The sequence below is a fragment of the Manacus candei genome, unplaced genomic scaffold (genome assembly GCF_025592945.1).
Source record: "Manacus candei isolate 608988 ecotype Guabito, Panama unplaced genomic scaffold, ASM2559294v1 h1tg000040l, whole genome shotgun sequence".
Taxonomy (NCBI): domain Eukaryota; kingdom Metazoa; phylum Chordata; class Aves; order Passeriformes; family Pipridae; genus Manacus; species Manacus candei.
Window position 1 is genome coordinate 1,720,525 of NW_026138088.1, and position 27,922 is coordinate 1,748,446.

Consider the following 27,922-nt stretch of genomic DNA (forward strand, 5'->3'; position numbering starts at 1 on the left):
CCTCCTTCTTTACTCCCACCTGAATCAAACCATCCCCTGCTCCAGCTCGGGCATCACCCACAACACCCCCCCGAGTGGGATGAGACCCCGGGGCTAACGAGGGCTTGGATCTTAATTAGCAGAGTGGAATTTGGGGGCTGAGAGGGGCTGGCAATGCCAAATCCCACCACCCTCCCCAGGAGGGCAGGAACAGGGAAGAAAAGGCTTTTTTTTTTCCCAAGGAAAACACAGTTACCGTGCGACTCCAGAGGCTACAGGGGGGGAAGCAACGGAGCAAAAGGCAACCAAGGAGAGATACAGTAACAGGAAATATTTAATTTTCCAATCTCCACTTCTCCATTTTTATAAACTGAAAAGAAAAAAAGATTTTAATATATTACAAAATATCTGTACAGAGACAAAGGTACAACGGAAAAAAGGCGCGCTCGGTCTCCAAAGGAAACTCGGGAGAGGTACAGTCAGAGTGTGACCAGAGGCTTCTCTGCTGGGAATTGCTACAGTGGGAGAGATGTCGGATTGACCCCAAAACCTGGATGGGGGGAAGGAGGAGGGAGCTGCCACTCCCTTCCCCCCATTTCTGTAACCTGCACCGAGGCTTAAATCCTTTTAAATGCAAAAAATCCCCCTCCAAAACCAGAAAATCCTTTTGTCTTCTTTGTGCAGAGCGTTTGGGGAAAAAAGAAAAAAAAAGTAAAAATTAAAAATAGGGGAAAAAAATAAAAGAAAAAGAGGTGGTGGTGGACAGGAGTGGCCCCACAGCCCCCGTGACCTGGCCAGGCTGGACACCCCCAGCCTCCCCTGCTCCTGTGCCCTGGCAGGGAGTGAAAGGCTCGTGCTGGGACCAGTTAGGAAAGGCCAGTGGAGCTGGAATTGTGTGTCCTCCTGGGGGGTTCAGGGGGTTTGGAGAAGGGAATGGTGGAACCAGCTCCTGCAGGAGCCCAGAGCCCCGTGGGGACAGAGGGCAAATGCAGGGAACAGACACCTGGAATGTCTGGCTGGGGGTGGGACAGGGAAAAGGAGTCCCCCCAGCCCCTTCCCAGCCCCTGCTGGAACAGGGAGCAGTGGCAGGGTCCCCATGGGGAGGGGGGACACAGCTCTCCCAGCTGGGAGAGACCACCCTGACCTGGGACCAACCACCCCAAACTGACACAAACACCCAGAACTGGGACCAGTGAGCCCCAAACTGGGACCCCAAGGCCAGGATGACACTGGTACCGAGGAGGGGGCTCATTCCCAGCAGCTTTTCCTGGGAATGTGCCAATTTGGAAAGACAATAAATAGGCCTCCACTCCCCAAGAGGGTTGGGGCACAGGAACACGACTTTTCCTTCCAAATTGGATGGGATTGGGAAGGAACAACAAAAGCAGCAGCAGCTCCACAGCACCAAGAGCTGGTAGGAGCCAGGGGAGGGGAAAACAGGGAAATTCCCCCCCCTTGAGAGGTGCCTGGTGGGTTCAGTGCACTGTGTGTCTCACAGAACTTCTCTTTTTTCCTCTCTGCACATCAGGATGAACTAACAATTAAAAAAAAAAAAACAACACCAAAAAAACCACCAAAAAAATCCCCACAGATTGACAGTGGGGATTCAGCAATTCAGCTCTTCAGCCCCAGCAAATAAAAACAAAATATATCCATTTCTATTGACTTTTCTCTCCCCTCCTTCCTCCCACGGCAGAGCTGGGTAAGGCAGGATTCCCCCAGGTGGAGAAGCATCACCTACTGAGGTGCATTTATTTAAATTTCTCTCTCTCTGTATAAAAAGAAATTAAATCCTGTTAGTAGCAAGGCCCCCCCCAGATTCCCCCCCTCCTCCTTTAACACTCCAGAACTGTCGGCTCTAAAATTCAATGTTTTCCATAGGAAAGGCCTACTCAGAAAACAAAAAAAAAAAAGCTGATAAATAGGTACCTTTGTTTTATTCATCTCTTTTTTAAGTCTCATTGAAATGAACAGCGCAAGGGTCCGCTGGAGGAGAAAACTCATTGTAAATACTTCCTTGACAACAACAAAAATAGAAATATGCTGCTAGAAATGATACAGGAACACCTGGAAAAAACCTCACAGGGCTGAGACGTGACCAACCTTGGCAGGGTGGGCAGCACCAGCCCAGGATTCCGGGGGCAAATCACTCCCATCTGGTGGCAAATCCCACCAGGAGTTAAGATTTTTTGTCTCCTTTTTTTAATTCTTTCAGTGTTCTGGAAGTTACAAGTGACAGAAATCCCCATTTTTTTTCAGGGAGGTGTTCGCCTCGGCTCTTAAAAAAAAATAAAAAATAAAAAAAACCAGGAAAAACAAGACAATTCCCACTGCAAAGTTACAGCAGGAGGGATCCAACCCTCAGAGATCCTTCCCAAAAAAATCAGTGTACTAAGGCTGCTGTCACAGGGGGCAGGATCTGGCCCCGGAGCAGAAGGAAAACCGGAGGCCTTGTGGAAAGAAAACAACATTGGATAAATTGAGCACAACCACTGTCACATCCCGGGCCCCCACTGCTGGGATAACCCCTCCAGGTGCCTCTGCATCAAAATATTCCCCTTTTAATTTGTTTTTTTCCTTTTTTTTTTTTTTTGTTAAGGAAATTGGGAAAATAAACCAACAAACAAAAAAATAAATCGCTTTGGGAAGCAGCCTCCCCCCAGCCCTCCCTGACCACGGGGAAACAGCTTTTTTTATTTCAGTTCCTTCTTCCTCTCATTCCTATTTTTCCATCAATCCCCCCCTTCCCTCCCCTGGCTCAGCCTGGGACTGTTTTTGTCACTAACCCAGTGCAGGAGGGTCTGGCCCCGGGACCCTGCGGCACATCCCGAGGGAAGGGAGGAGGGAGGGATGCACGGGGGGGGGGGCTCTGCAGCAGCTGAAATGTGGACGAGACCTTGCTCTGGCCAAAGAACCAAAGGAAACCGAGTCCTGTGGCTGAAGGAGGAGAGGCAGGGAGGGAGGGGGGCCCGGGAATGCTCAGTAGGGAACCCCCCGGCCCCGGCCCCCCCTCGGAGGCACTCTGCCAGGCCCTCGGAACGCCTTCCCGTAGGAAGACGGTGCCTGGGTGGGGGCTCCCCAGCTGGGACCTGTCCCTGCCCCGCTGGAACCGGCCGTTCCCGGCCCCAACTCGCCGTAGCTCTGGATTTTGGCCTCGGGGTGTCCCAGCGCGTTGTTGCTCCCCTCGGATTTGCCGAAGGATTGCCCGAGCGAGTGGAGGCCGACGGGGACTCTGGCGAAACGCAGGTCCTGGTCCCCTGGGAACTGCACCGATCCCGTGCCCTGGTAGTTGCTGGTCTCCCCGAGGTGGCTCACGGAGCCCAAGAAGGTCCTGCTTTTCCCCAGGGGCTGGGTAGAAGGTTCTAGAAGCGTCTGGCCCGAGCTCGGCTCCTCGGCGCCGAATCCCCCCTCGGAGCCGTCGGCGCTGTAAGTCCTGGAGGGGTGGGAGCGGCCGTAGTCCCTCGGGGCCGGGGGCTCCTGCGTGGCGTGGCCGGGCAGCTCCGTGTCCTGCTGGGAAAGGAGCTGGAGCAGCGCAGCCGTCACGGCCGGGTTCAACTCCTGGGCTGCTCCGGAGAGATCCCCTTCGGGCACGGGAGGAGGCGGCGGCGGTCCGGGGGGCTCGGGGGGTCTCTTCTCTGGAGGGACAATGCCAGGAGGACACGCTGTGGAAGGGTGACTCCTTTTAAACACCGTTTCAAACACACACACACACACACTAAAAGACATTTCACAAGCAAACCAAACCGATCCCTGCCGGGATGCGCCGGGAAGAGGCGGAGGGAGAGTTTTAAGGCTCCTGGGTGGGAGATCAGGGCAATGTGTTCGTTAACATCGTCACCCAAAAGGCCCCACGGCAACAGCTGTCCTAAAACACCCGGGGCACCGGGGAGGGAACTCCCACTCCTGGATAAAAAGGTGGATGTGGAGCCACACACCAGCCCTGTGCTCCCCAAAGCTGGAGGGACGCAGAGCTGCCCGGCTCCGGAGCGTGGCCAGGACGTGTTGGATTAGACAGACACAAAGCCAAGCCCAACCACACAGAGCCCAGCTCCTCACTGCTCCCACAGCATCCCACGGGGAGCAGGACACCCGTTCCTGCCCCCTCCCACCAGCCCCAGCCCTGCTTCCCGACCTTTCCAACACAAGAGATCCGAAACAATCTCACCCCCCAAATATTTGCACAGAGTGACCTGAACATAAGAAAAACCTTTTGCTTCCTCCTCCCCCCTGCCCCTCTCTCCCTTATTTCCCCCCAAAAATCAGGATTTGTTTCCAATCAGGACTTGTTTCAAGCCCCTCCTGGCAAGAACAAAGCTCCATCAGGCCCCGGTCCCCCCCAGCTCTCACTGCTCTGGCACAGCCCCTGAGGCAGAGGGAGCACAAATGGGCCTGTCTGGGAGGTGGGAGAGGGGAGCAGAGCCCTGACCCTCCCCTGAGGCAGTGCCACACGTGTGAGTGACACCACAGGTGACACCACAGAGGGGAGGACGTGGCTCCCCAAGGAACACGACCTGCTCCGCTCCCAAAACCAGCCCTGACTCCTCTCTGGAGCAACACACCTGAGCTGCCTCCTGCCCCTCACCCACAGGTGAAGGAATTACAGAGGCCACGGACACCTTGTTGGAATCACATCCTCAAATCACTGGCAAAACTGGTTATTAAAAAGGTCAAACTTTATTGTGAAAACCAGTAGTCTTCCAGGACCACCCCTCCACCCGTATCCATCAGTCCACTTTGAAAACTAGATTGTATTGAAATCCAGGAGGAAAAAAAAAACAAAACAAAACAAAAGAAAAAAAAAAAAAACCAACAAACAATCTTCAGGTAAATTTGTAAAGCCAAGCTGATTTGGGGACAGCAATTCATTCCAAAAGAGTTATCAACAGAGAACAACGGCATGGAATTCCATCTGCTCTACAGTAACCTAGTTATCTTCCAGGACTAGGGCAACAACAACAGAAAAAAAAAAAATAAAAATAAAAAAAATAAAAAGCACGATCACAACTGGCTCGTGGTGGGCGGGTGTTGAAGGCACGAGAACACAGCACGTTCAGCTACATTGCAGGAGGTGGGATCGGGCCAAAACAGGCTCCCCGGAGAGTCTGAGACAAACCCAGGAGGCGCTTCTACAACTGGGTGAGGTCGTCACAGGCTGTGGCTAATAAATTCAGAAAATCAACAGAAACAAGAGACATGGAGAATCATTTACACTCACCTTTGGCAAGGAAATCCGAGACTTCAGCGACACAACTGCTGCTCTTAAACTCTCTCACTATGAGAAGCTGGATTTCGGGGCTTCAAAACTGACCTGGTTTTATCTCACAACTGCCACTTATCCCTCTCCCTTCAGCACTCACCAGCTTTTCAGGTCCTTCAAAAATCATCTCTGCGTGTTTATTTATTTGTTTTTATTCTCGAGAGGGCAGGAAGGGCACGGTGAAAAACACTTGGGGCGATCAATAAGATGGGAAAACCCACAGAGATTCCTGTGCAAAAAAAAGCCCCTCCCTGGATGTGCCAACTGCTGGCTGGGGGTGGGTTGAGAAGAACCAACGCTCCAGACTTCCCTTTCATTTTTGGGCAAAACCCCAAACCTTTAATTAATCTTCACTGACCCATTCACAGTGGAGCACTAAAGGATTTTAGAGTGAATGTTTGCAGTTCAAACCTCCTGAGCAGCCCAGCACTCACCGCAGGGAGGGGGGCACTTTGAAACCTGAGGTCTGAGCACATTCTACCCATCCCCTTCCCTCCTCCCTCCCCCAACGCTCCGAGCTCCCGTTCCTCCTGGAAACAAGACCTATCCCGCTCCCTGGGACGCTCCAACTCCTCAAACACGTGAGGTTTTATTTCTTTACCTGAGCTCTCCTCCGGGTGCCTCGTCGGGGTTTTCCGGGGCGCCCGCTGCTCGCTGCTCTTCTCCCCGTTGCTCTCCTCCAGGGACGGGATCCCGGGCTCCTGGCTCTTCATGAGCTGACTCAGCAGAACCGCCAGCACGTTCTGCATGTCTCCCTGAGCGCTGGCTGCGTCCGGAGTCTGCTGCTCCTCCGGCACCTCCGGAGGGGGCTCCTCTATGGCTTCCTCTGGCGGCGCCGCCGGGGGCTCGTGGTGCTCGTGGTGCTGCGCCGTGGCCTCGGTCAGCGCCGTGATGGACTGGTTGAGGGCCTCCAGCTGCTGCTGCATCTCGGGGTTCGAGTGCACGTTCAGGAGCTGGGCCATCTGCGGCACGCTCAGGTCGGTCTGGCTCTGCAGCAGGTTCAGGAGCACGGCCAGCTCGCTCTGGTTCAGCTGCTGCGTGATGTCCCCGAGGCCTGCGGGACACCCCGGGAGGGGACGAGAGGGGAGCGTCACTGCCGGGGGGGCTTTGGGGTCCTGGCACTGCTTGTGGAAATGGACACCCCTTCCCCATGTCCCACAGCAGTGAGCAGCCCTTCTCCACATCCCACAGCAAGGAATCCTCCTTCCACACATCCCACAGCCCTTCCCCACGTCCCACAGCCATGATCCACATCCCACAGCAAGGAATCCTCCTTCCACACATCCCACAGCCCTTCCCCACGTCCCACAGCAAGGAATCCTCCTTCCACATATCCCACAGCCCTTCCCCACGTCCCACAGCCATGATCCACATCCCACAGCAAGGAATCCTCCTTCCACACATCCCACAGCCCCTCTCCACATCCCACAGCCATGATCTGCATCCCAAAGCAAGGAATCCTCCTTCCCCACGTCCCACAGCCCTTCCCCACGTCCCACAGCCCTTCCCCACGTCCCACAGCCATGATCCACGTCCCACAGCCATGATCCACGTCCCACAGCCATGATCCACGTCCCACAGCCATGATCCACGTCCCACAGCCATGATCCACGTCCCACAGCCATGATCCACGTCCCACAGCAAGGAATCCTCCTTCCACACATCCCACAGCCCTTCCCCACGTCCCACAGCCATGATCTGCATCCCACAGCAAGGAATCCTCCTTCCACACATCCCACAGCCAGGAATCCTCCTTCCACACATCCCACAGCCCCTCTCCACATCCCACAGCCATGATCCACATCCCAAAGCAAGGAATCCTCCTTCCACACGTCCCACAGCCCTTCCCCACGTCCCACAGCCATGATCTGCATCCCACAGCAAGGAATCCTCCTTCCACACACCCCACAGCACTGAACATCCCTTCTCTGTGTCCCACAGCCAGGAACATCCCTTCTCTACATCCCCGTGGCACTGAACACCCCTTTCTCCACATCCCCAGTCTGGGGCAAGGCAGGGAAGCTCCAGGAGGAGGGTTTCAGGATATCCTGCTGGGATTCCCATGGCACGGCAGCAGCACCCCGTGGTGCTGGGCACACACTGCACCCACAGAGCTGCTGCTGCCTCACTGCCCCTTGACCTCCCAAACACCACTGCACACGGGGCTGCTGCCAAAACCCAGCTCAGCTGAGCCAAACCTCCCCACTCCTGGGTTTGGGAAGCCAGGGCATCCCAAGGATACCACGTTGATGAGGAGGGAAGCCCCAAACCCACGTCAGGGCAAGCACAGCAGCTCAGCCCCTCCCCATGTCCCCATGGATCAGTCACCCCCTCCTGCCCTGGGAAGCAGGTTTCCCAGGATGGAGCCAAGCTGCAGTTTAGGATGCAGGAAGGGTGTGTTCAGTGACACAGCAGAAGGAATTAGGTCAAGCAGAAGGCAATTCCTGGCCTGGGATCACAGGGCTCTGTCCTGACCTGCAAGGATCCAGGTTATCCTAAAATACATCCCTGGAGTGGCACCACCTCCCTCTGCAGCCCACAAGTGACAAGGGTGCCCCTTCACACTGACGCTGATGTTGGAACTTTTTGGGAATAAGGATGCCAAGGTTTGGTTTTAGAAGCTTAAACTGGAGCTCCTCTTGCTGGTGGGGGACGAGGAACGTGACACTCTTTTCCCAGCTGTTTGTTAATCCAAGCACCACCTTTTGTCCATCTGCCATGTTTCACTGAACACATGGATTGTGCATTCCCTGGAGCAAGAACTGTCTTCCTCATTACTTGTCAGCACAGCACTGGACACAAAGGAAGCTTTAGCCCCCGTATCTGGGTTTTTATAAGGCTTCCACAAACAATCAGGGCAGCTTTGTGTAACTCCACATTCCCAGGAATCAAAATACCTTCCCCTCCAACTATTTTCTAGGCACAGGAAGGTTGGTCACGGGTTGGTCACAGTGCACAAGTTCTGGTCCTGCAAGTCTTGACGACCTTTTCTGCAATTAAGTGTGATAATGTACATTTTTGCATATACCCCACACCTAATCTTTACATAATTTGATCAACAAGATCAAACTTCAGCTCCTGGATGGGGCTGCACCTTTCAGCCTATGATCTGTTCCTTCCCTGGCTTAAGTGACTCAGTGACTCCTTTCATCATTCAGCCTCTTTTAGAACTAATAACACAGCTCAGAACAAATTCACACTCGGCTCATCAGTGACTTCTGAAGACCAGACAGAACCCTGTGTGCCTCCACAGCAGAGAGAGGGGAGAAAAAAAAAAAAAAAAGGGAATAAAAGAAACGAGGACAGGAAGAGTCTGGAATGCCCTTTCTGCAGAAACAGAGGTGAAAGAACCAGACAGGCTCGAAAACCAGACACGAACCTCCCACACCCAGGGAGGGAACACACCGGGAGCCTTTTCCAGAGCAAAGTGGGCACTGACCTACTGCATCTGCAGCCCCAGGCTCTGCTTTGAGCTGGGCAGGCTGGGGGGGCACAGGACTGCTGTTGTTTTTCACAGTGTCTGTGCTTGTAACAGAGGTAGTTTCTTTCCGAGAAACTTTTGCCACCGGAGGCTCCTCCACGGCCATCCCGCTCTGCCGCTGCCGCCGGCGCTTCTTGCTCCACAGCTCGTGGCAATCCTGCCAGTGGGGGAGGCTGCAAGGCAACACTGGGCAGTGAGAAACGTGCCTGGGAAACCAGGGGAATGCCCAAAACCCCACAGGAAAAGGTTGTTAGAGCCCCAAGAGAAGCGCGGGGGATGTGCTTCCAGCAAAGCTGCGGCTGCCTCGCCCCTGGGAGTGTCCAAGGCCAGGTTGGACCTGGTTGGAACACTTGAACTCCTGTCCTTGGCAGTGCTCAAGGCCAGGCTGGGCACGGTTGGACCTGGCCTAGTGGAAGGTGGACCTGGCCTAGTGGAAGGTGGACCTGGCCTAGTGGAAGGTGGACCTGGCCTAGTGGAAGGTGGACCTGGCCTAGTGGAAGGTGGACCTGGCCTAGTGGAAGGTGGACCTGCCCATGGCAGGGGGTTGGAACTGCATGGACTTAAAGCTCCCTCCCAACCCAACCCATTCCATGATTCTACGTTCCCCTGACTGCAGCCAAACCAAGAAGGGGCAAGTCCTGGAAACAGGAAAGGCAGCCTAATTACAGGGAAATAATTTAATTTGCACTGGGATCTCATCCCTGAGTGGCCTGGGATCTCACACAAACCCCAGTGAGGGCAAGTCCACCAAGCTCTGAGGGTTTGGGGGATTTAAGGAAGGCCCTGCCTTGAGGAACCCTGAAGGAAACAGGAATTTTGTGGCTGTACTTGCACACAAATCTGCCAGAGTTTTATCATCTGTTTGACTGGAGTGGGAGGAAATTGCTACAGTGTGACACTGCTCAACTCTTCCACTCAATTAACACACAGCCTTAATGAGGCCTGACTGGTTCTCCATGGCACACAGACAGGGATGTGCTACAACCCACTCTTGCACAACTTCCAACAGAGTTTTAGAGCATCTCACAAGCATTAAACTGGGCTTTATAAAACCAGCCTGTTATCAGGCAGAAATCTAACAGCACAGGAAGAGTGACTTGCTCAACCACAAGACAAAATGCCAGGGCAGAGTAGAGAAAAGAGCCCAGAAATCATAATTTTGACTGAAAAAATCCCCCCAGCAGAGAGCCCATGGCTGTGGCAGCTGGGACTTACTCTGGAGGTGCCATTTTGCTGAGGTCAACGTCCTTCAGGAAGTCACTGTGCAGGGCCTGCTCCGCTGTGCAGCGTTTGCCAGGGTCCAGAGTCAGCATGTGGTCCAGCAGGTCCAGAGCAGACGAGGGAATGCTGGGGAGAGAGTGGGAAACACAGAGGAGTCAAGGGGGAACACGTGGAGAAGCCACTTCCAGAGAGAGACCCCTCAGGCCTGAGAGGAATCCACACAGCCAAAGTTTATTCCTCGTGATGCAGCAGCTGGGGCTGTGTCAGGGAGGGTCAGGTTGGATCTCAGGGAAAGGTTCTTCCCCCAGAGGGTGGTTGGCACTGACCAGGCTCCCCAGGGCAGTGGGCACGGCCCCAAGGCTGCCAGAGCTCAGGGAGTGCTTGGACAATGCTCTGGGGACAGGGGGGGATTGTTGGGGTGTCCTGGGCAGGGCCAGGAGCTGGATTGGATGATCCTTGGGGGTCTCTTCCAGCTCAGGATATTCCACGATATTTTCACTTTAATTTTTGCCATTTATGAAAAGCAACTGGGTTACAAATCCCACAGGGTTATCCCACAATTAGACTCTCCCCCAGAGAACATTTCCCTGAAGTCAGACCGTGAGGATACCCCACTGCCAAGGGTGTTCCCACAGGGAATCCCTCCGAAGGCACCTGAGCCACATCAGGTGCTGAGGGAGGGCACAGTGACCCCATCCCAGCCTTCCCCAGGGGGGGGAAAGAAGCTCCACAAACCACATCCAGAGGAGAAGAGGGGAGTCACAGAGGCCATGACCCCCCCCAGGCCACTCACAAGGAGAACTCCTCGCGCAGGCGCCGGCGGTATTGCTTCTTGGGCTTCATAGTGTTGAAGTAGGGCAGCTTGATCACATCTGGCCACACAGCTGGGCAGGGGCTCCCACAGAGCCGGCTGGGAGGCAGGAGAGCAGGGTCAGGCAGGTGGCACACAGGGGAAGGAGCCCCCAACCCCAGAGAAAAGCTCCTTCCTGAGCAACTCACTGCAGCAATGACCAAGGGCTGGGCACACCTCGGTGGGGTGTTAAGGAAGGAGGTATCAGGAAGAGGGGAATGCTGAGCTTGAGCTCATAAACCACCCACACAGTGAATTTTTCTCTTTCTTACTGTAGATGTTAATATTTTTTAAATTTCTTACTTTAAATTTTAAAGATTTACTAACTTTTATTATCTTTACATACAGGTGGGGAGGCCCTGGCACAGGTTGCCCAGAGAAGCTGTGGCTGCCCCTGGATCCCTGGAAGTGTCCAAGGCCAGGTTGGACAGGGCTTGGAGCAACCTGGGCTAGTGGAAGGTGTCCCTGCCCATGGCAGGGGGTGGGACTGGATGAGATTTAAGGCCCCTCCCAACACAAACCAGTCTGTGATTCTAATTTTCAGCGTGAGATGTAATTTAGGTTCATGATTTTTGTACTCATCTCACAGTGGGCTCATAAATGAAAAGCCACACACACCTGATGGGGGTGTGGACACCTGACTATTCCCACTTGCAGTTCCAGGCATTTCTGGCCCTATTTTGCAGGCAGGGGGAGAGAACAAGGGCTCCTCTAACACACGGCCTGTGTGCACGAGCAGCTCCTGCAAGTGCCTCCTCTCATAGACATGCATGTGCAACGCTTTACCTGATTAATTCAAGCTGAGCCAGTTCCAGATTGGCTTGAAAAATAGGCTTCTTTGTAAACAGTTCCCCGAGGATACAGCTGGAAAGAGGAAAAGCAGGAGGTCACGACAGCAAACCCTTGGGAGGGGCGTTTGAACAGCGCCGGGTTTCTGCTTTGCCCGAGGAGGGTGATTTGCATCAGGGCTTGTAGTTGAGCACTGACAGACTGACCTGTGTGTACAGAACCCCCGTGCTGGGCTCCTGGGGAATCACCTCCCTGCAAGGGGCTGCTTAATGCAGGAAGCCCTTGACGTGTTAACTCTTTGCAGGGAAAGGGGGATGTGTCCATGTGACAAGGAAGAAGAGCCAGGGATCTCGTTTCCTGCAGGTTCAGCTTTCAAACCTCACTGTGCTGCCCCAAACCATCCTCAGCTGCCCCAACCTGAGTGTCCTTGGACATGGACTTGTGTGGACACACAGCTGGGAAAGAGGAGGAGGAGGGAGGGCACAGCTCTGACCCCTTCAGGCCTCGACATCCCTCAAGCCACCAGGAATCAGTGCCAGGAGCAGCTGAGGGGGACACAGACCTCTGGCTGCTGGGACAGGGACAACCCCTCTCATGGCACAGGGCACTGAGCAGCAACTGGACCTCACTGCCAGAATTCCCAGCAGGAATCAGGATTAATTGCTGGCTTTCACAACCCTCTGTTTGTGTTCTAAGCTCTGCTGAAGTTCAGCTGTGAATACCCCAATGGGAAGTGTTCCTATTTTGGGCAATCCAGCCCCACCAAAAAATTATATATATATATAAAAAATATATATATAAATATATATATAAAATATATATAAAAATATATACAACATATATAAAATATATAATATATAAATATATACAATATATATAAATATATATTATATAAAAATACACAATATATATTATATTAAAAATATATAATATATATAAATACATATAATATATAAATACATATAATATATACGATATATAAATATATATAATATATATAAAGACATGATATATAAAAATATATAAGATATAAATTATATATAAAATATATGATATATAAATATATATTATATATAAAATATAGTATATATACTATATAAAATATATATTCTATATATACACATATAAAATATATAATTTAATATAATTTAATATATTATAGATAATTTATATAAATATTATATAATATAATATATACTCGTATAATATATAATTTAATATATAATTTAAATATAGTATTTTAAATACAAACATATACCATTAATAATAGTAGTATACACTTAAATTTTATTATTATTATTCTTAATAATAAATTTAAATCTAGTTTAAATATTTTTAAATATTTTTAATGTGAATATAAAACATTTTACATTTAAAACAGTATTTTTAAAACTTTTTTTTTTTTTCTCAGAACCCTGTGCATGGCTGGGACAGATCCAGCTGCAGGAAGGAGCTCAGATTCCACGGGAAATGCTCCCGAGCTGCTGCCCAGAGCCAAGAGGTCACTCACCCACAGCTCCACACGTCGATGGCAGGGGTGTAACGCTCCTCCCCCAGCAGCAGCTCCGGGGGTCGGTACCACAAGGTGATCACTTTGTTGGTGTAGGGCCGGCTGGAAGGCAAAGCACAAACAGAAACTGATGGCAGGAGCCACAAACCCCTTCAGACCCGCTTGTTTTCACTGCCCAGCTGCAGAGCTCAGCAGCAGCAGGGGCACTGCAGGTGCCTCCACTGCCTGAGTTAAGGGAAGAGGAGGTACCACGGGTTTTACAGGGCTCAGGACTCCAGTTGGGAGGTACCCAAGGCTGAATTCCTGCCCCTCAGGAGGCTGATTGTGCTGCCATCACTGAGTAGTGGCTGATCTGGGAGCCAAACAAGCTCCAGGGCAAACAGAAAAGATGTTTTGGCTCCTCATCATCTGGTTTTACAATGAGAAGTTATCAATGGCTGCCAGGAGCGTGTTTGTCCAACAGCTGGAGCTGGATGATACACTGGGAATCATTTCTCAGAATTCCAAGTGCAGGGATCCCGTGGATGTTCAGGAGAAAGGAGCCCACCCCAGCTGTGTCCACCCTGTCCCCTCCTCACCTCTCCTCCGAGCTGTAGAGTCGGGCGAGTCCAAAATCTGCGAGTTTGATTTGCCCACTGGAAGAGACCAAAAAACAGGCCCTGGTTGGAATCCCAGCAGGAGTCAAGCAGATAAATCACAGAACCCACTGAGCTGGAAGGGACCCAGCAGGATCAGAGCCCTGCTCCTGGTTAAACCCCAGTCCAAGGGTAAGGAAACCCCCCATGGAGCAGAAAGGCCTCCCAGAGCCACGTCTGCAGGAACCACTGCTGGATATGCCTGTCTGAGTTTCCCAGATCAGATTTAATGCTTCAAAGAAATGTAAAAAAAAAATAATAATAAAAAAAAGGCAATAATTCAGTGTCATCTCTACCACAAACCCTTCCCACTGGGCCAATATCCTAGAGGAATTCTTGAGGTGGGTATCCAGCCATGGGGTTGGAACTACAGACAGGATTATCCCACACCTCCTGCCCCCGAGCACAGTCAAGGTGAGGATGATGTGTCCTCTCAGGGAGAGCACAGGGAAGAGCTTGGAGAGAGGTGGATCCACCCCCAGGTTACCTGTTGTTCAGTAAGATGTTGGAGCACTTAATGTCTCGATGAAGGAAGTTCTTTTTGTGACAATAGTCCAGACCCTCCATTAACTGTTTCATGAAAGACTTGATATGGTCCTCTGAGAAATGTACCAAGCCAGATTCTAGCAGCCCCATTAGGTCATGGTCCATGTACTCAAACACAAGGTAAAAGGCACCTGGGATAGGAAACAAAGAAATGATTGAAGAGCAGAGACACAAAAAAAGGAGGAACAAAAGTAGATTCAGTTGTTGAAATAGTCTTTTCTGTGCACTGTTGTCTTTAACAGTCTTGGGATGTTTAGGGCTTAAAGGTCCTACGTGATTTTTTTTTCCCCCTAAGGGGTTAAAAAACAACCCCAAAACAACTAAGTAGCCCCTCCAAGCTGACATCTGAAATTAAATGTGCACTCCAAATAAATTCCTCTGAAATCCTGGCCACGTTTACCCACCTGCTTTGGTTATTTCCCTTCAGGAGAGTTTGTTGAGGAGATCACCGCTATGCATGGTTTGAACTCATGTTTGTGTTGCTCCCTTCTCTCTCATGGAAGAGAAGGTCCCAAACAAGAGCCAGTGGGATTATAAAACACCCTCCCTTCCACGGTGACAGAGGACACAAGACTTTTCACACTGTTGATAAGTTTGTTGCCACTAATCAGTGTTAGAAGTGACCCTGTAAAGGCCTTTTTTTGTTAAAGCCTGTTCATCTGTGACTCTGCAGGAATGAAGTCATCCCTCTAGTGCAACAACTCACTGTAACTGGGATCTATCCTTTGAGGAAAGGCCGAGCCCAGCTGCCAAACTCCCTGGAACTGCTCATAAAGGAGGAACACAAAAAACCCAAAAAAAAAACCAAATCCACTCCAGAGTTCAGATTTTGAGTTTTGCACTTAAACCAAAGGGTTGCACCCCGTCTGTGGCTGCTGGAAAACCCCCACCTGGAGCAACCAGGTACCTTTGTCCTTCTTGAAATCCAGTGCATCTTGTTTGTCCGTGACGATCTCCTTCATGTTGACGACGCTGCGGTGGATGAGCTGCCGCAGGATTTTGATCTCCCGGATGGCCGTGATGGGAAATCCCTCCTTCTCGTTGTCCAGGCGCACCTTCTTCAGGGCCACCAGCTCACCTGCCAAGGCACACCTGGCTCACGCCCTGCCCTCCTCACCAGCCCTCCCCAGGGCTCCAGGGAAGGAGCCACGAGCGCCAACACCCACCAAGGGCGGTGGAGGCAGCTTTAGTTACCCCCCTAAATCCAGTTAAATTGCTCTGCCAGGAGTTATCACGCTTGGACTGGTGACACCTGTGCTCCTCCTAAGCTGCTCCAGCAGGAAGTCACACAGGGGAACACACATTTACCCCGGAATTTCCCACTATTCTCTGCTACAATCAAGTCTGACACAGGCTCACCTAAAAGGCAGAGGTTTAATTGGCACCTGTGGCTGCCACAACCACCTGAGCAGGGGTCAAACCACACACCCAGGGCACAGGATCTCACAGGCAGAGTGGGAAGCTGGGCACTAACTCAGGATTTCAGAGCTCCTGTTCTTCCAGCCCCCTGGAAGTGCCTATTCCAGGAGCCATTTCTAGTTCTACAGGTATTGGTCACCAACCAGCCCCACCATGGCTGTTGAGCACACCCACAGCAACACGGGCTTCCAAAGGTGGAATTCACCTGGAGCCACTCTCCAGCCTTACCTGTGTCCTTGTCCTTGGCTTTGTAGACCTGCCCATAGGTCCCCTCTCCGATAATCCCAATGATGTCAAACTTGTCCACACAGCGCTTCCCCCAGTCGCTTTCCGTCTGTCTCCTCTCCCCATACCGAGGACAACAGATTCTGGGAGAGGGAACAGGCCTGTGAGACACCCCAGTGTCACCCCAGTGCCACCTGCCTGACTGCTGAACTGACCCCCAAACCCCAAAGGCAAAGCTCAGCAATGCTGGCTTTGCACTCCCAAGGATTTGAATGTTTGGGACGGTTCAATGAATTCTGCTGTACAATCCCAACTACTCCAGGCACTGCTGTGCAGGAATATTATCCTGGAGAGCATTATTATGCTACAGTAGGACAGAAATTAATGTTTGGGCTATTTCACAAGATGCTAGATATTTGATTTTTATTTCTAAGGCAGTGTAATGCTCTGCACAGAACACTAAGAGAGTCTGCTGCCTCAACAACTGCTTGAACTTTGTTTTCAGGGGAAGTTCTCTGTGCCTGGAACATGGAATTGTGGAATGGTTTGGATTGGAAAGGGCCTTTAAAAGCCCATCCAGTCCCACCCCCTGCCATGGGCAGGGACACCTTCCACTAGCCCAGGTTGCTCCAAGCCCTGTCCAACCTGGCCTTGGACACTCCCAGGGATCCAGGGGCAGCCCCAGCTTCTCTGGGCAACCTGTGCCAGGGCAGTTCCATCATCAACACTTCAATCATGAAATGCATCAAGAAAACCTGGACATCTCCTATCTGGAATGATCAACTCCTAAAGTCACCATAAGCTTTACACAGGGGTGCTCACAAGGAGGTTTTTTGGGGCTGTGGGCACGGTTGAATTAAAGATTAAAGAGCTTTTGGGGTAGATGTGGCTGGAGATTGAACATGGCACACTCCAGCAACTTCTGCCACTAATCCTCAAATAAATGAGGGTCCAAATACGAAACAACCCACAGGAAATGGTGTTTATACAAGAAAACACAGAAATAGGAACTTGTCTCCTCCCCATTTCACTTCCCTCAATAAAGGGCTCTCACACCAGTAAAAAAAAAAAACAAAGCCAGGCTTACTTTGGTCTCTTTTTGAAGGGTTGCTGAGGTGGTGTGGCTGCCTTTGGTTCTGGGGAGTCGGGAGGAGATGGGTCCCCCCCGGGGAGCTCTGGGGGGAGCGGGAGGTCCGTGAGTAAGTGGCGTGGTCTCTGCTCTCTGTCCTTCTTCACAGGTTTCGGAGGAAGAATCTCCTTTGGACTAAACTCCGGAAAGTTAATACAACACAGGAGTCAGACTCAACCCAGGGGAAAAAGCTGCTGCAGGACAACAGCTCTGGTTGACAACCAGAAGTGTCAGAATTAGCACGGGCCAAGTATAAAATAAAACAGCTTTAAAATTTCGAGTGCCCGTGCAACAGGAGAGAAAAGTGTGAGAGCTGAACATGGCACTAAATAAACACACAGGTCTGCACTGGGACTTGCTCCATCTGCACAAATCAGTAATCATTTGGAGCTTCCTATAAGATAGCTCAGAGCATCAGACAGAACCCACTTTCTGACCTTTACTTCCCCTATTTACTTCACTTATCATCACGAAATTAAATGCATGACTTGGTAAGGACTGTCAGAAATACAGACCCAGAGCTAAACCTCTCTCCATGAGCAACTTTTAACTTCATACCAAGGATTGAAATGTGGCTTTAACTCCTGAATGCTGCTGAGACACCAAGAGTTGATTTTTTTAAATCCAGTTCCCAGTGGCATCAGGAGTTTGGTTCAGACTGGCAAGAGTCACGTGAGCAGAAAGAACCCACTTTGTCTCTCGTGTCCTCAGCAAGGAGAATTCCTGGGTTTGAACAGTCAGGAATTCTCTGCTTCACCATAAAAAGATGAAGAGATCCAAACAACCTTCCCAGGTGTGTTTTTAGGGCAGGAGCAGGTTTGGTGTTTGTCAGCACCATCAGCTCTGACACTTCAGCACAGATGAACTGATGGAAGTAGGTCATTTTCCCAATTATTTTATTAGACTCTGCCTAATCTGCATGACAATCTCTTGTGAAACCAAGTTAAGGAAGGAGGAAGACAAGAAACACCTGAAGTGGGAGAGCTGGACAGGCTAAAACTCAGCTCCCATTGACTGCAAACTCCTGAGGAGCAGAATAACAGTATTTAAATATCTATATAAGAAATAATGGAATTGTTTAACTGGAAAAGCCCTCTAAGATCAAGTCAAACCATCAACACTGTCACATTCACCACCAAACCACGTCTCAAAGGCTCAGCCTTTTTCCAGACACCCCTCAAAAGCCACTTCTTTCCAAGACCTTGGTGGGTGAAGGTGTGTCCGTAGGGTCAACCTGCAGTGCCTGGCCTTTCAGGAGGCCCCTTCTCCCAAAAAATTCCCATTCTTTTGCCATTATCCATGCTCAGTTTCCTACTTGCAGGCCAGCACTGGGTCACTGGAAGTTCAGTTGCCCCAGAACATCTCTGAGAGCCAGAAAACCAAACAGACCCTTCGGAGCTGCCTGAGCACAGGAATTAGAAAGGGTGAGCACAGACAGGCTAACAAAGACTCCTTGGAGTTCCTTTCTCCCCTAAAACAGCAGGGATGCCAACCCTAAAAAGGCAGCACTGCCAGCAGCTGGATCTGTGCTTGTAGCCAGGCTGGTGCTGTGATCACTCAGCCAGATGTTCCCAGGGAGCTACACAAGCTCTGCCCCTTTGGAGCACGACACCAAACCCACACAGAGTTTGTGCCACTTCCTCCCAAACAGCTTTTCCTGCTCTCCTGGTGAATCCCCTGGACTTGCTGTGAGGTCTGAAAGCATTGCAGGAGGTTCTAAGTCTGGAGAGGTTAAAGAGCCTCTAATTGAACGAGGTGCTTTTTGTGCCTGGACACTTCCAAGCCCTTTTCCAATTCTGTGCTCGGGGCTGGAACATTCCCCAGGCTCAGCAAGGACAACAAAAAGTCCAGCTCAGAAAGTTTTGCCTGTAAATAGGAAGGCAGTTGGTTAAGGGGGAGATTCTGCCCAGCTGGGGCCACATGGAACTGCCACCAGACTCAGCAAAATGAGTAGGATTTCCCACCCTTTATTTGGGAAAAAGTCACATAAAGCCACTTACTGAGCTTTGCTCCATCCCCCTCATCACCCCCAGCCCTGAGGTCAGGGATAAAACAAAACTAAGCCACACCTGGGTGGTAAAAAAGAGCTCTGGGTGTAAGGGGCTAAAAAAACAAACACAATAGAGATTTGCAGGACAACTTCTGGGTTTGGAAATGAGGGAACGGAGCAGTAGGATTTGCTCTGACTGGCATTTGGGTTGGGAAAATCTGCTCAAAGCTCTTGCTGATCACAGAGACATTTAAACTCAGTTGCTGAACAACATCACACAGCTCAGGGAGGGCAACAACCACATGGGAGCCTCATGTTTAGGTTGGTGGCAGAGAGAACATTTCCCTGGTTGGCATCAACGCCAGGATAACCCATGAAAATCAATTCAATAATCAGAATATGGAACACAAGGAGTTCACTTCACCACAGGGTGATTTTGGATCCAGTCAGAAGCTGACTGCCCAAAACCAAGCTGGGAATATACAGAAGTTTTTAGGGAACTAAGTCAAGTAGGAAAAAGAATAAATACATATCACTTATGACCTGGAGTTAACAGCACTACAACAAACCAACAGCTAGAAGGGAGAGAAAGAAAATATAAATATCTGGGTTTCTTCTTTTCCATCTCCATTTTGGTTATTCTGCTCCTTTCCCCTTTTCCTCCCACCAAAAATAAAAGCCCCACAACGAGGTTTTCCAGACAAGTCCATCACAGAAGCCACGACCACCCCCAGCCCAGCCAGAGCTCCAGTTCCAGGACAGAGCCAAGTCTGCATGTTTTGATCAGGAATTACAGGGAATCAAGTTGAAGTAGGTGTAGTTTCACTCATTTTTAAATAATACCTACTTCTCAAGCAATAATGTATTAATGACTCAATAATTAAGACAATGCTTAAGTTCAACCAGTGCTGGTTTTACCCATGGGCATGACCTGCATGGTTGGTGAAATGGGAACAGAAAAAGCTCTGGTTTGTGTCCCTGGATTGGAAGTGTTGAGCTCTTCCCTGTTCCTTAAGTATAAGTTTTGGAGGAATTAAACAAAAAACCCAACGATTTTAAAAAGTGAGTCTGTGCAAACAGCTGCAACACAAAGAGGTGCAAAATCCCAGAGCCACGTTCCATTCCTGCAGTAAACATGACCAAAGAGGGGAAACCTTTACTAAGCAGCAGCCAAACTCCTGTTTCCCACAGGGATAAGAGGTAACTACCTGCGTGGGATCACCAAACTCTCCACAGAAACCCACCTGGAGTGGCCCTGGGATAACACACCTATCCCAGAGACAGCTGTACCCTGCAGGGGAAGCTCCCAGCTGCCAAACTCCCCTCAAACCCCTCGTTATTTCAATGCAAAGGGGATGCTCTGGCGTGACCTTACCTATCCAAGTCATCTTCCCCAACTAAAATAGGGGGCAGCGGAAGCGGAGGCAAGGTGGAAGTTTTCAGGTGTGGGATAGCAGCCGTCACAGACACTTGGGTTTTTGTAGCCACCTGCACAGAGGACTGGGAGTTCACCTGAGAGGATAAAGTAGACGTCCTTGGGTGGGAGGAGGATGGCAAAGACGTTGGGGCTGGAGGAGGGGCCTGGACAGGAGTCACTTGGGCTGGAGGCAAAGGCGGGACGGCGGGAGACGGAGGCAAAGGCGGCAGCGGCGGAGTCGGAGGCGGAGGGGTGGTGGTGGGCAGGGGTGGAGGGGGGGACTTGATTGAGGGCAGGGGGGGTGGGATCTCCTTCTCCGCTGTGTCTGTCTCCTTTGGAGATACCAGGTCCTCGGCCGCCGCTCCGGGCTTCGAGTCCTTTGTTCCCGAGGGTTTGGAGTCCCGAGCCGGCGCGGGATGTTTGCGCTCCGCGTTCTCCTCCGGCCGGGCCCTCGCCGGCTCCGCGGGGCCCTTGGGCTCGGCGTTGGTGTGCAGCAAGTTCACTGACTCTGGGTCTGGCGGGGCCTTCTCCAGCTTAACAATTTTGGTGGCCTTTTTAGACTCGGGCCCGGCCTCCTTCAGCTCGGCCAGGCTGTTCTCCTTCCTGGCCAGGAACACCGGGGAGCCCTTCGCCTCCTTCCCGTCCACCTTGGCCGCAGCTGCTGCCGCGGCCGCTCGCTCCTTCTTCTTCCTGCTGAGCTCTGCTCCCAGGCTGGAGTTCAGCGGGAGCCTCGTGGGGGAGATGCTGGAGTGGCGGCTGCGGGACCCAGACCTCTGCTTTTTGCTGTGAGATGAGTGTCTCGAGTATCCAGGGCTGCGGCTCCGGGACTTCACGGACTTCCTGGGGAGAGAGACACGAAAGGAAGCTTCTGTCAAACTCTGAGCTGCTCACCAACAACTGAACCCAGGTTTGGGCAGGTCAGAGGGTCCTCAACACCCGTCAGGAGAGATTAAAGCTGCTGGAAGGGGTTTATTGAGTCAATCAGGAGCGGTTTCACACCACCACCATCCAGCCTTCCTGGGCCAGGACCACCCTCGTCGGTAACACAGAAACCAAGGACCAAGGCTGGACAATCCCCAAGGAAAAGAGGAGATCACGGAGCCAACAGGAGACCTCAGTCCAGAGGATGAGCTGGCAGTTTGGGAATCTTTCACAGGAATCAGGTACAACTTTAAAGGAAACAATGGATAAAACAAGAGCAAATCTGCCTCAGGAAATCACACACTTCAAGCTCATTTCCCCCCCGGTTCTTTTACTGCACAGTGTGATTTGGGAGAAATGAAAAAATAAACCAGCAATTTTTCTGAGGTCTTGGTCTTCCTCTATAATAAATGGGCCCTAAGTCATGTGTTTATGAAGGAACAATCACAGAAAACCTGTGCTGTGAGCGAAGCAAGGCAGGGAACACCTCACACCATCAGGCTGAACCTGCTCGGGAGAGAGCAGCCACCACCAGCTCAGGGGAGACTGATGGGGAAACTGGATGAAAAAAATAAAATGGAAGTGGAAACTAGAACTTCCAGAGTCCACATCAAAATTCCTGATAAACCAGAACCTCTTCCTCCACTCCAGCAGGAACTAGGATTGGGTGTTGAGACAGAAGGTTTAATGGCATGGGAAAACCAAACATTCTGAGAGCAGACCCTATAAATACAGTGATAGACACAACACTCCGTGATTACTCAGGACATATTTGGAAAACATGGAATTCCCTCAGAACACAGTCCCAGAATAGCTACAAAACACACACCTCATCCCAAACAGGTCCAAACACAGGCAGGCAGCCCTGGATCGCCTGTAACCACGCTCAGAACACAACTAACAACGAGGTCTGAACTCTTTGTAGGGCCACACAAATTAATATTATCCTGAGACAATCAACATTGGCAAAATAAACTGGAGAGCTGAGGTAACACAGAGCTCCTGGCTCGTCACCACAAACACCTGCCAGGATGGGCAGCTGGGACTGGGGGAGGTTCACCAGGACCCCCTTCCCTCCCTGCTCCAAGGATCAGCATTCCTCTCTCTCACTGCTACAACCCCAGGAGAGCACCAGGGCTGCAGGCAGGTCCTCACCTTCAAACTCACAAAATGAACATACAGCCACAAGGAGGAAAAAGTGGGATCTAAAGCCACTCAGCTGTTTTGCCTCTTCAGCACACCAGGAGCTCTGCCTCAGGATTGCCTCTTTTTCCAAGGTTTTTTAGGGAACTGATGATCTGGGACACAGCTCACCTGCCACCAGGAGCTGGGAGAGCAGAGTTACCTTTTCACCACACTCCCAGACATCTAGGGCTGAGGAAAACATTCCTAATGAGCCCTGTGGGACCACAGTCAGTTTGGGGTTGGCACTCCCTCCTGCAATCCTTCCAGGATGAGCTGTTTAAGGTGCTGCAAGACTCCATTCCTTGTTTCCCACCCTCCCTCACCATTAACCCCCAGGAGTTACTCCAATCCATGGAATGGGTTGGAAGGGACCTTCAGGCCCATCCAGTCCCAGGAAGGACACCTTCCACCAGCCCAGGTTTTCTCTTCACTAACACTAATCACCTACCCTGATCACACAAAGAGCTCTGTTATTTCCAAGCCCATTTTCCAGGCTGGTGTTTACAGCTGCTTTGTCAGACCTGAAAAAGGCCCCACATCCAGAAGCCTTCTTGCTTTCCCAGCTCCACACCACTCCAACAAGCCTCATCTCCCATCACTGGACCATCAGCAGTCCCAAAAGCACCAACACCCAACACCCACAGCACCTGCTGAGGGGCCTTTTACCACTGGGTATCTCAAAGCAGATGCAACAAGGTACACAAGGTGCACCAAGGAGGTTTTGCTTTTGGAAGAGAACCCTTTCCATCCTCTGGAACGATTTTTTGTGGCTTTGTCTGCAGCCACTTATTAGTACTTTTACCCCTTCAATGTGTATTAATGAGGACTCCAACCTTATTTGCTTTGCCAAGGTTATCCAGGATGGATAAGGGGCAAGTCAGTGTCAAATGCAGATCTTCTGGATAAAAATGCCCTGGGATTAAAAACCACCTCGTTTTCCCTCTGGAACTGGAAACCAGAAAGGGAAGATACCAACCACGAGGACTGAGAGTTCACACAGAGCTGAGGATGATGCCTCACCTAAAAATCCAAATAAAAACCATTATGAGATTCATTTAACTCACACAAGCAGAAGACTGGAATGGCCTTTGGAGACAGGAATGCTGGAACCTTCCAGACTCCTCATGCTGAGCAGGGCCCTGGTTAATGGGTGTTACAGAGGGAACCTGCAATCAGGTGGCAAAGCCCCACATCACCCACTAACAACCTTCCCAGGAACACCTGCAGGCACCAAAACGTTTCACCTGCTCCAAACCACAACAGAAGTTAAGAAAAAAGTGGGAAGTGGTACCTGGGAAGCCCAACTGCTGGAATTTCTCAGGAAACAAGCTCTGTTTCTTCATTTTTTTGAATGCCCAAAGACCTTTCACCACGGGCAAGAACCCCAAACTCCAGGATGTGCTCACTCACACTCAGTACTAAGCTGAGGACCCAGCACATCCCACCTCCAGCAAGCTGGAGGACTCTGGAATTCCACCTCCCTGTTTTAGCTGCAACAACAGCAGTTTCTGCACAGAATGGCAAAGCACATCTGTTATTTTCCCTGCTGACCAAATCCTCCTTGTTTCCCGCTTGATGGGAAGAGAGAGTTGTTTTCCACAGCTGCTGGAAGTGCAACCCCTCTGGATTTTCTCCAGTCAGCACAAGGATTCAGTCCCCCAACACCGTGTTTTGGACGTGGAGATGAAAGGAAATGCAGAATGCACCAAAAAACCCTCATGTTGTCACTCAGTGGAAATAACTGAGTGTCCCAGAAAAGCCTGAAGAACGTAAGCCACAGTCAGGTGTTCAGGGCCCGAGTGTGCCAGTTTAAAAGAGGTTTTCTCTCCCAAAAATATTCCAGCCCCTCCACAGGAACCAAGAGAAGGGATGACAGAGTCACTGCCCAAAGTCAGCTGCCTCAGTACAAGGTGAGTGTAAACAGTGAATAACCTTTGCAACCTGTTTGGGTTTGGGGTCCATCATTGAGTCAAAGATGTCCTTAAAAAGTGGGTCTGTCAGTTCAGGGAAGCAGCACAAAGTTGCTCCCTTAAAATCAGGAAAATGTAACTGGATTTCAAGAACTCAGGAGCAACCAACCAGCTCCAGGTTCTCCTGGGAAATGGAGCAACCTGAGGGGAAAACACACCTCTTGGGATACCTCTGCACTTCCCAAGGGTTTCTCCCTGCTTAGGGCTGAACTGACACTTCTCAAGTGCCACAACACACAATTTATAGACATCCTGCCACTGTATCCCTCCTCTTCCAAATATTAGTACATAACGTGTAAGAGCAGCCAAAAGAATTGAGGGGAAGGAGGGGAAAACCCTCCAGGCCTATCCCTGAGGGCCTCCCAGGTGCACACAGAGAAAACAGGGCAGGGGAGCAGCAGCCTGGAATAAAGAGATTTTACATAACAGCTTCCAGGGGGTAAAACCAACAGAGGCCTCCCAGCAGGGACAAAGGCAAGTCCACCATGGAAGGCAGCGTTCCTGAAGGGAAGTTTGAGTGACAAAGACCAAATTCCAAGAGCCTTTGGGAAGTGCTGATCTGGAGGATGCAGCACAGCAACCAAGGGGCTGAGCATTCCTATGGCCATTACATTCCAGGTCACATCTGAATTGCCATGGAGCTCCAGCCAAAGCTCCACAGCATCCATGGTGACAACTGGAAACTCACTGAACACAGGCCAAAGCTAGGGGAAAAAAATTAAAAAAAAAAAAAAAAAAAAGGATCAACATTGGCCATGTAACAGGATGATTAATGAACATCTGAAATAAAACACACTGAACTACCTTGAAGTGATTGTTTCCTTCTGTAGCAAAGTTATGGAGTAAAGAAAAGAGGAAGGAAAAATGAGAGTTAAACCAAAATCCAGCTGGTTGGCTCCTCACCCTTCCAGAATGCCCAGATTTCAGAAGGGAAGGAAGAAACTGAGAAAAGAAAGTTCAGGCTGAGAGATGGAGTTTGCACGGGGCCAACTCTGATCCAAGGGGAAAGACAAGTCAGTTCAGAAAGAGCAAAATCCACCCAAAATGAGCCCTCCTGAGAAGTGGGATCAGGTTCCCACATGGAGTAAACAGATAAAGGCTTCCAGAAAGAGATGAAAGGCTGAGCTTCCCACCAGGTAAAGCGCCTTAGATCCCAGAGGCCACTCCAGAGGTGGGTGTAACTTAATCCCAGAGCTCATCCAGCCTCCCTGCCCAGAGCCAACATGGACGCTGCCTCCTTCCCAAAGTGTGGACACCATTCCAAGGGAATTGCCACCACCCCAACCAGAGCAGCTCCACACACACCACTCCATGGCCAAACTCAGCACCAGTGGGGAGGAAGAGGAACCATCCCAATCATGGAATGGTTTGGGTTGGAGGGGATCTTGAAAACCATCCAGTGCCACCCCCTGCCACGGGCAGGGACACCTTCCACCAGCCCAGGTTGCTCCAAGCCCTGTCCAACCTGGCCTTGGACACTTCCAGGGATCCAGGGGCAGCCACAGCTTCTCTGGACAACCTGTGCCAGGGCCTCCTCACCCTCCCAGGGAGGAATTCCTTCCTATATCCAGCCTAAACCTCCTCTCTTTCAATATGAGTCCACTCCTCCTTGTCCTGCCACTGCATGTTCTTGGAAATAATCTTTCTCCACCTTTCCTGCAAGTTCTCTTCACTGAACTTCTTAAGAGGCAAAACCTGAGCTTTCCAAGCACTGGGATTCAGACACACACACGAGGCCCTGGAATTTTTTCCTAATATCCCACCTAACCCCCCACTCTTCCCATACGAACCCATTCCCGCTCATCCCATCGCTCCATCCCCTTCTAAAACCTCCTGCCCCACCTCTCCCGTAATTCCCTTCACAGGCTAACCCTCGGCATTCCCAGCCCCATCCCAGCCCTCTCCCACCCACACGCACCTGGCGATGGGGCTCCTGCTCACGGAGCGCTTGGAGGGGAAGGGGCTGCTGGAGCGGCGGCGCCCGTAGGGGCTCGGGGACCTCCCGCTGTAGGAGCCGCTGCCCCTCTCGTAGCTGGACGAGCGCCGGCGGGCGTAGGGGCTCACGGAGCGCTGCCGCCGGCTGTAGGGGCTGGGCGAGCGGGCGTTGGACTGGTAGCCCATGGGCTCCTTGTAGGGCGGGCTGAGCGACTGCCGGCGAGAGGAGCCGCCGGGGCTCTTCCTGTAGGGCTCGTAGGTGCTGGACGTGTGCGAGCGCGGCGGGCTCAGCTCGTACTCCTGCACGTAGGAGGCTCCCGAGGGGCTGTCGTCCAGCTTGGGGCTGTCCGACCACTTCCTGTGGGGGCTCCGCGACTTGCGCTTGGGGCTGTCGAGGGTTTTGTAGCTCTTGGGGGCGTCCCTTTTGCGGTGGCTCTTGCCGCGCTCCTTGTGGCTGGACTTGAGCTCCCGCTCCTTCCTGGACTTCTCCTTGTGCGCCTTGGCCGAGCGCGACTCCTTGTTGCCGCCCCTGGAGGAGGGAGCCTTGGGGTGCTCGTCGCTGTCCGGGAGCCTCTTGGAGGATCCCGAGACCCTCTCCTTGGCGGACCTGCTGGAGGCTTCCAGGCCCTTCTCCAGCTTCCTGTCCTTCTCCGCCTGCTTGCTCTTCATCAGCTCCCGCAGCCGCTTGTGCTGGTGGTGCCGGTGCTTCTGCGCCCTCTCGCCGCGCTCCCTCCTGTCCTCGCTGTCCCTCCTGTCCGGCCTCAGGGCCACGTCGTCCGAGAAGGTGTCCGAGTCCGAGCTGATGTCGTCGTACTCCACCAGCGGCTTGATCACGGCTCCCAGGGGCGCCGCCGCCTCCTGGGCCGCCAGCGGGGACTCCTTGGAGTGCCTGGATTTGTGCCTCTTGTGCCTGGAGCCCGCGCGGTGCCTCTCCCTGCTGTTGGAGCTGCCCGCCTGCGAGGCCCCGCCGCCGCCGTCCTTCTTGCCCCCATGTCTCTCCGGGTTGGGCATTCCTTCCTTCCCCCGCTGCGCTCGGGAACGGCCGAGGGGAACTCCTGGGAACCCCCCCCGGGCTTCAAACTCCCTCAAACTCCCTCCGCGCCCGCCCCGGGGCCTCGGCCCTCCCTCCTACATGGGGAGCGGGCCGCGAGGCCCCGGCGGAGGCGGGAGGGACGGGGAGGGAGGGGGGACCCGGGAGGGGAAGGGAGGCCCCGGGAGGGGGCGGGGGAAGGGCCGCGGCCTCACCGCCTCATCCGCGGGGGCCCAGGCCCGGCGCGCGGGGAGGCGGTGCCGGGGGGGCCCCCGGAGCGCTGCCCTCCCCCCCCCCTCGGCGTCGGGCGGCGGTGTCGGATCCCCGGGCGAGGGTCCCCGGGCGAAGGGCGGGTCCCGGCGCAGCCGCCCCCGGCCCGGCCCGGCCCCCGCGCGCTGCCCGACCCGGAGCGGCGCCGACCGGGGGGCACCGC

At 52.1% G+C, this 27,922-nt stretch overlaps 1 protein-coding gene across 2 annotated transcripts; it reads right to left on the minus strand.

Moving 5' to 3' along the window:
* Positions 1-295: 295 nt before the first annotated feature.
* Positions 296-27,804, minus strand: CDK12 (cyclin dependent kinase 12). Of its 2 annotated transcripts, none has more exons than XM_051794584.1 (14): positions 26,443-27,804; positions 20,407-21,288; positions 17,000-17,176; positions 15,916-16,055; positions 15,176-15,346; positions 14,210-14,399; positions 13,666-13,722; positions 13,088-13,189; positions 11,575-11,652; positions 10,732-10,848; positions 9,933-10,064; positions 8,676-8,890; positions 5,838-6,290; positions 296-3,641 (listed from the first exon to the last, which is right to left on the minus strand). In XM_051794584.1, the coding sequence occupies exons 1-14, from the start codon at positions 27,468-27,470 to the stop codon at positions 2,959-2,961; spliced, it is 4,425 nt and encodes a 1,474-aa protein (XP_051650544.1). In that variant the 5' UTR covers positions 27,471-27,804; the 3' UTR covers positions 296-2,958. The 2 variants fall into 2 exon arrangements, with proteins under 2 accessions (XP_051650544.1, XP_051650545.1); XM_051794585.1 differs by lacking the exon at positions 296-3,641 and adding an exon at positions 4,635-5,137.
* Positions 27,805-27,922: the final 118 nt, after the last annotated feature.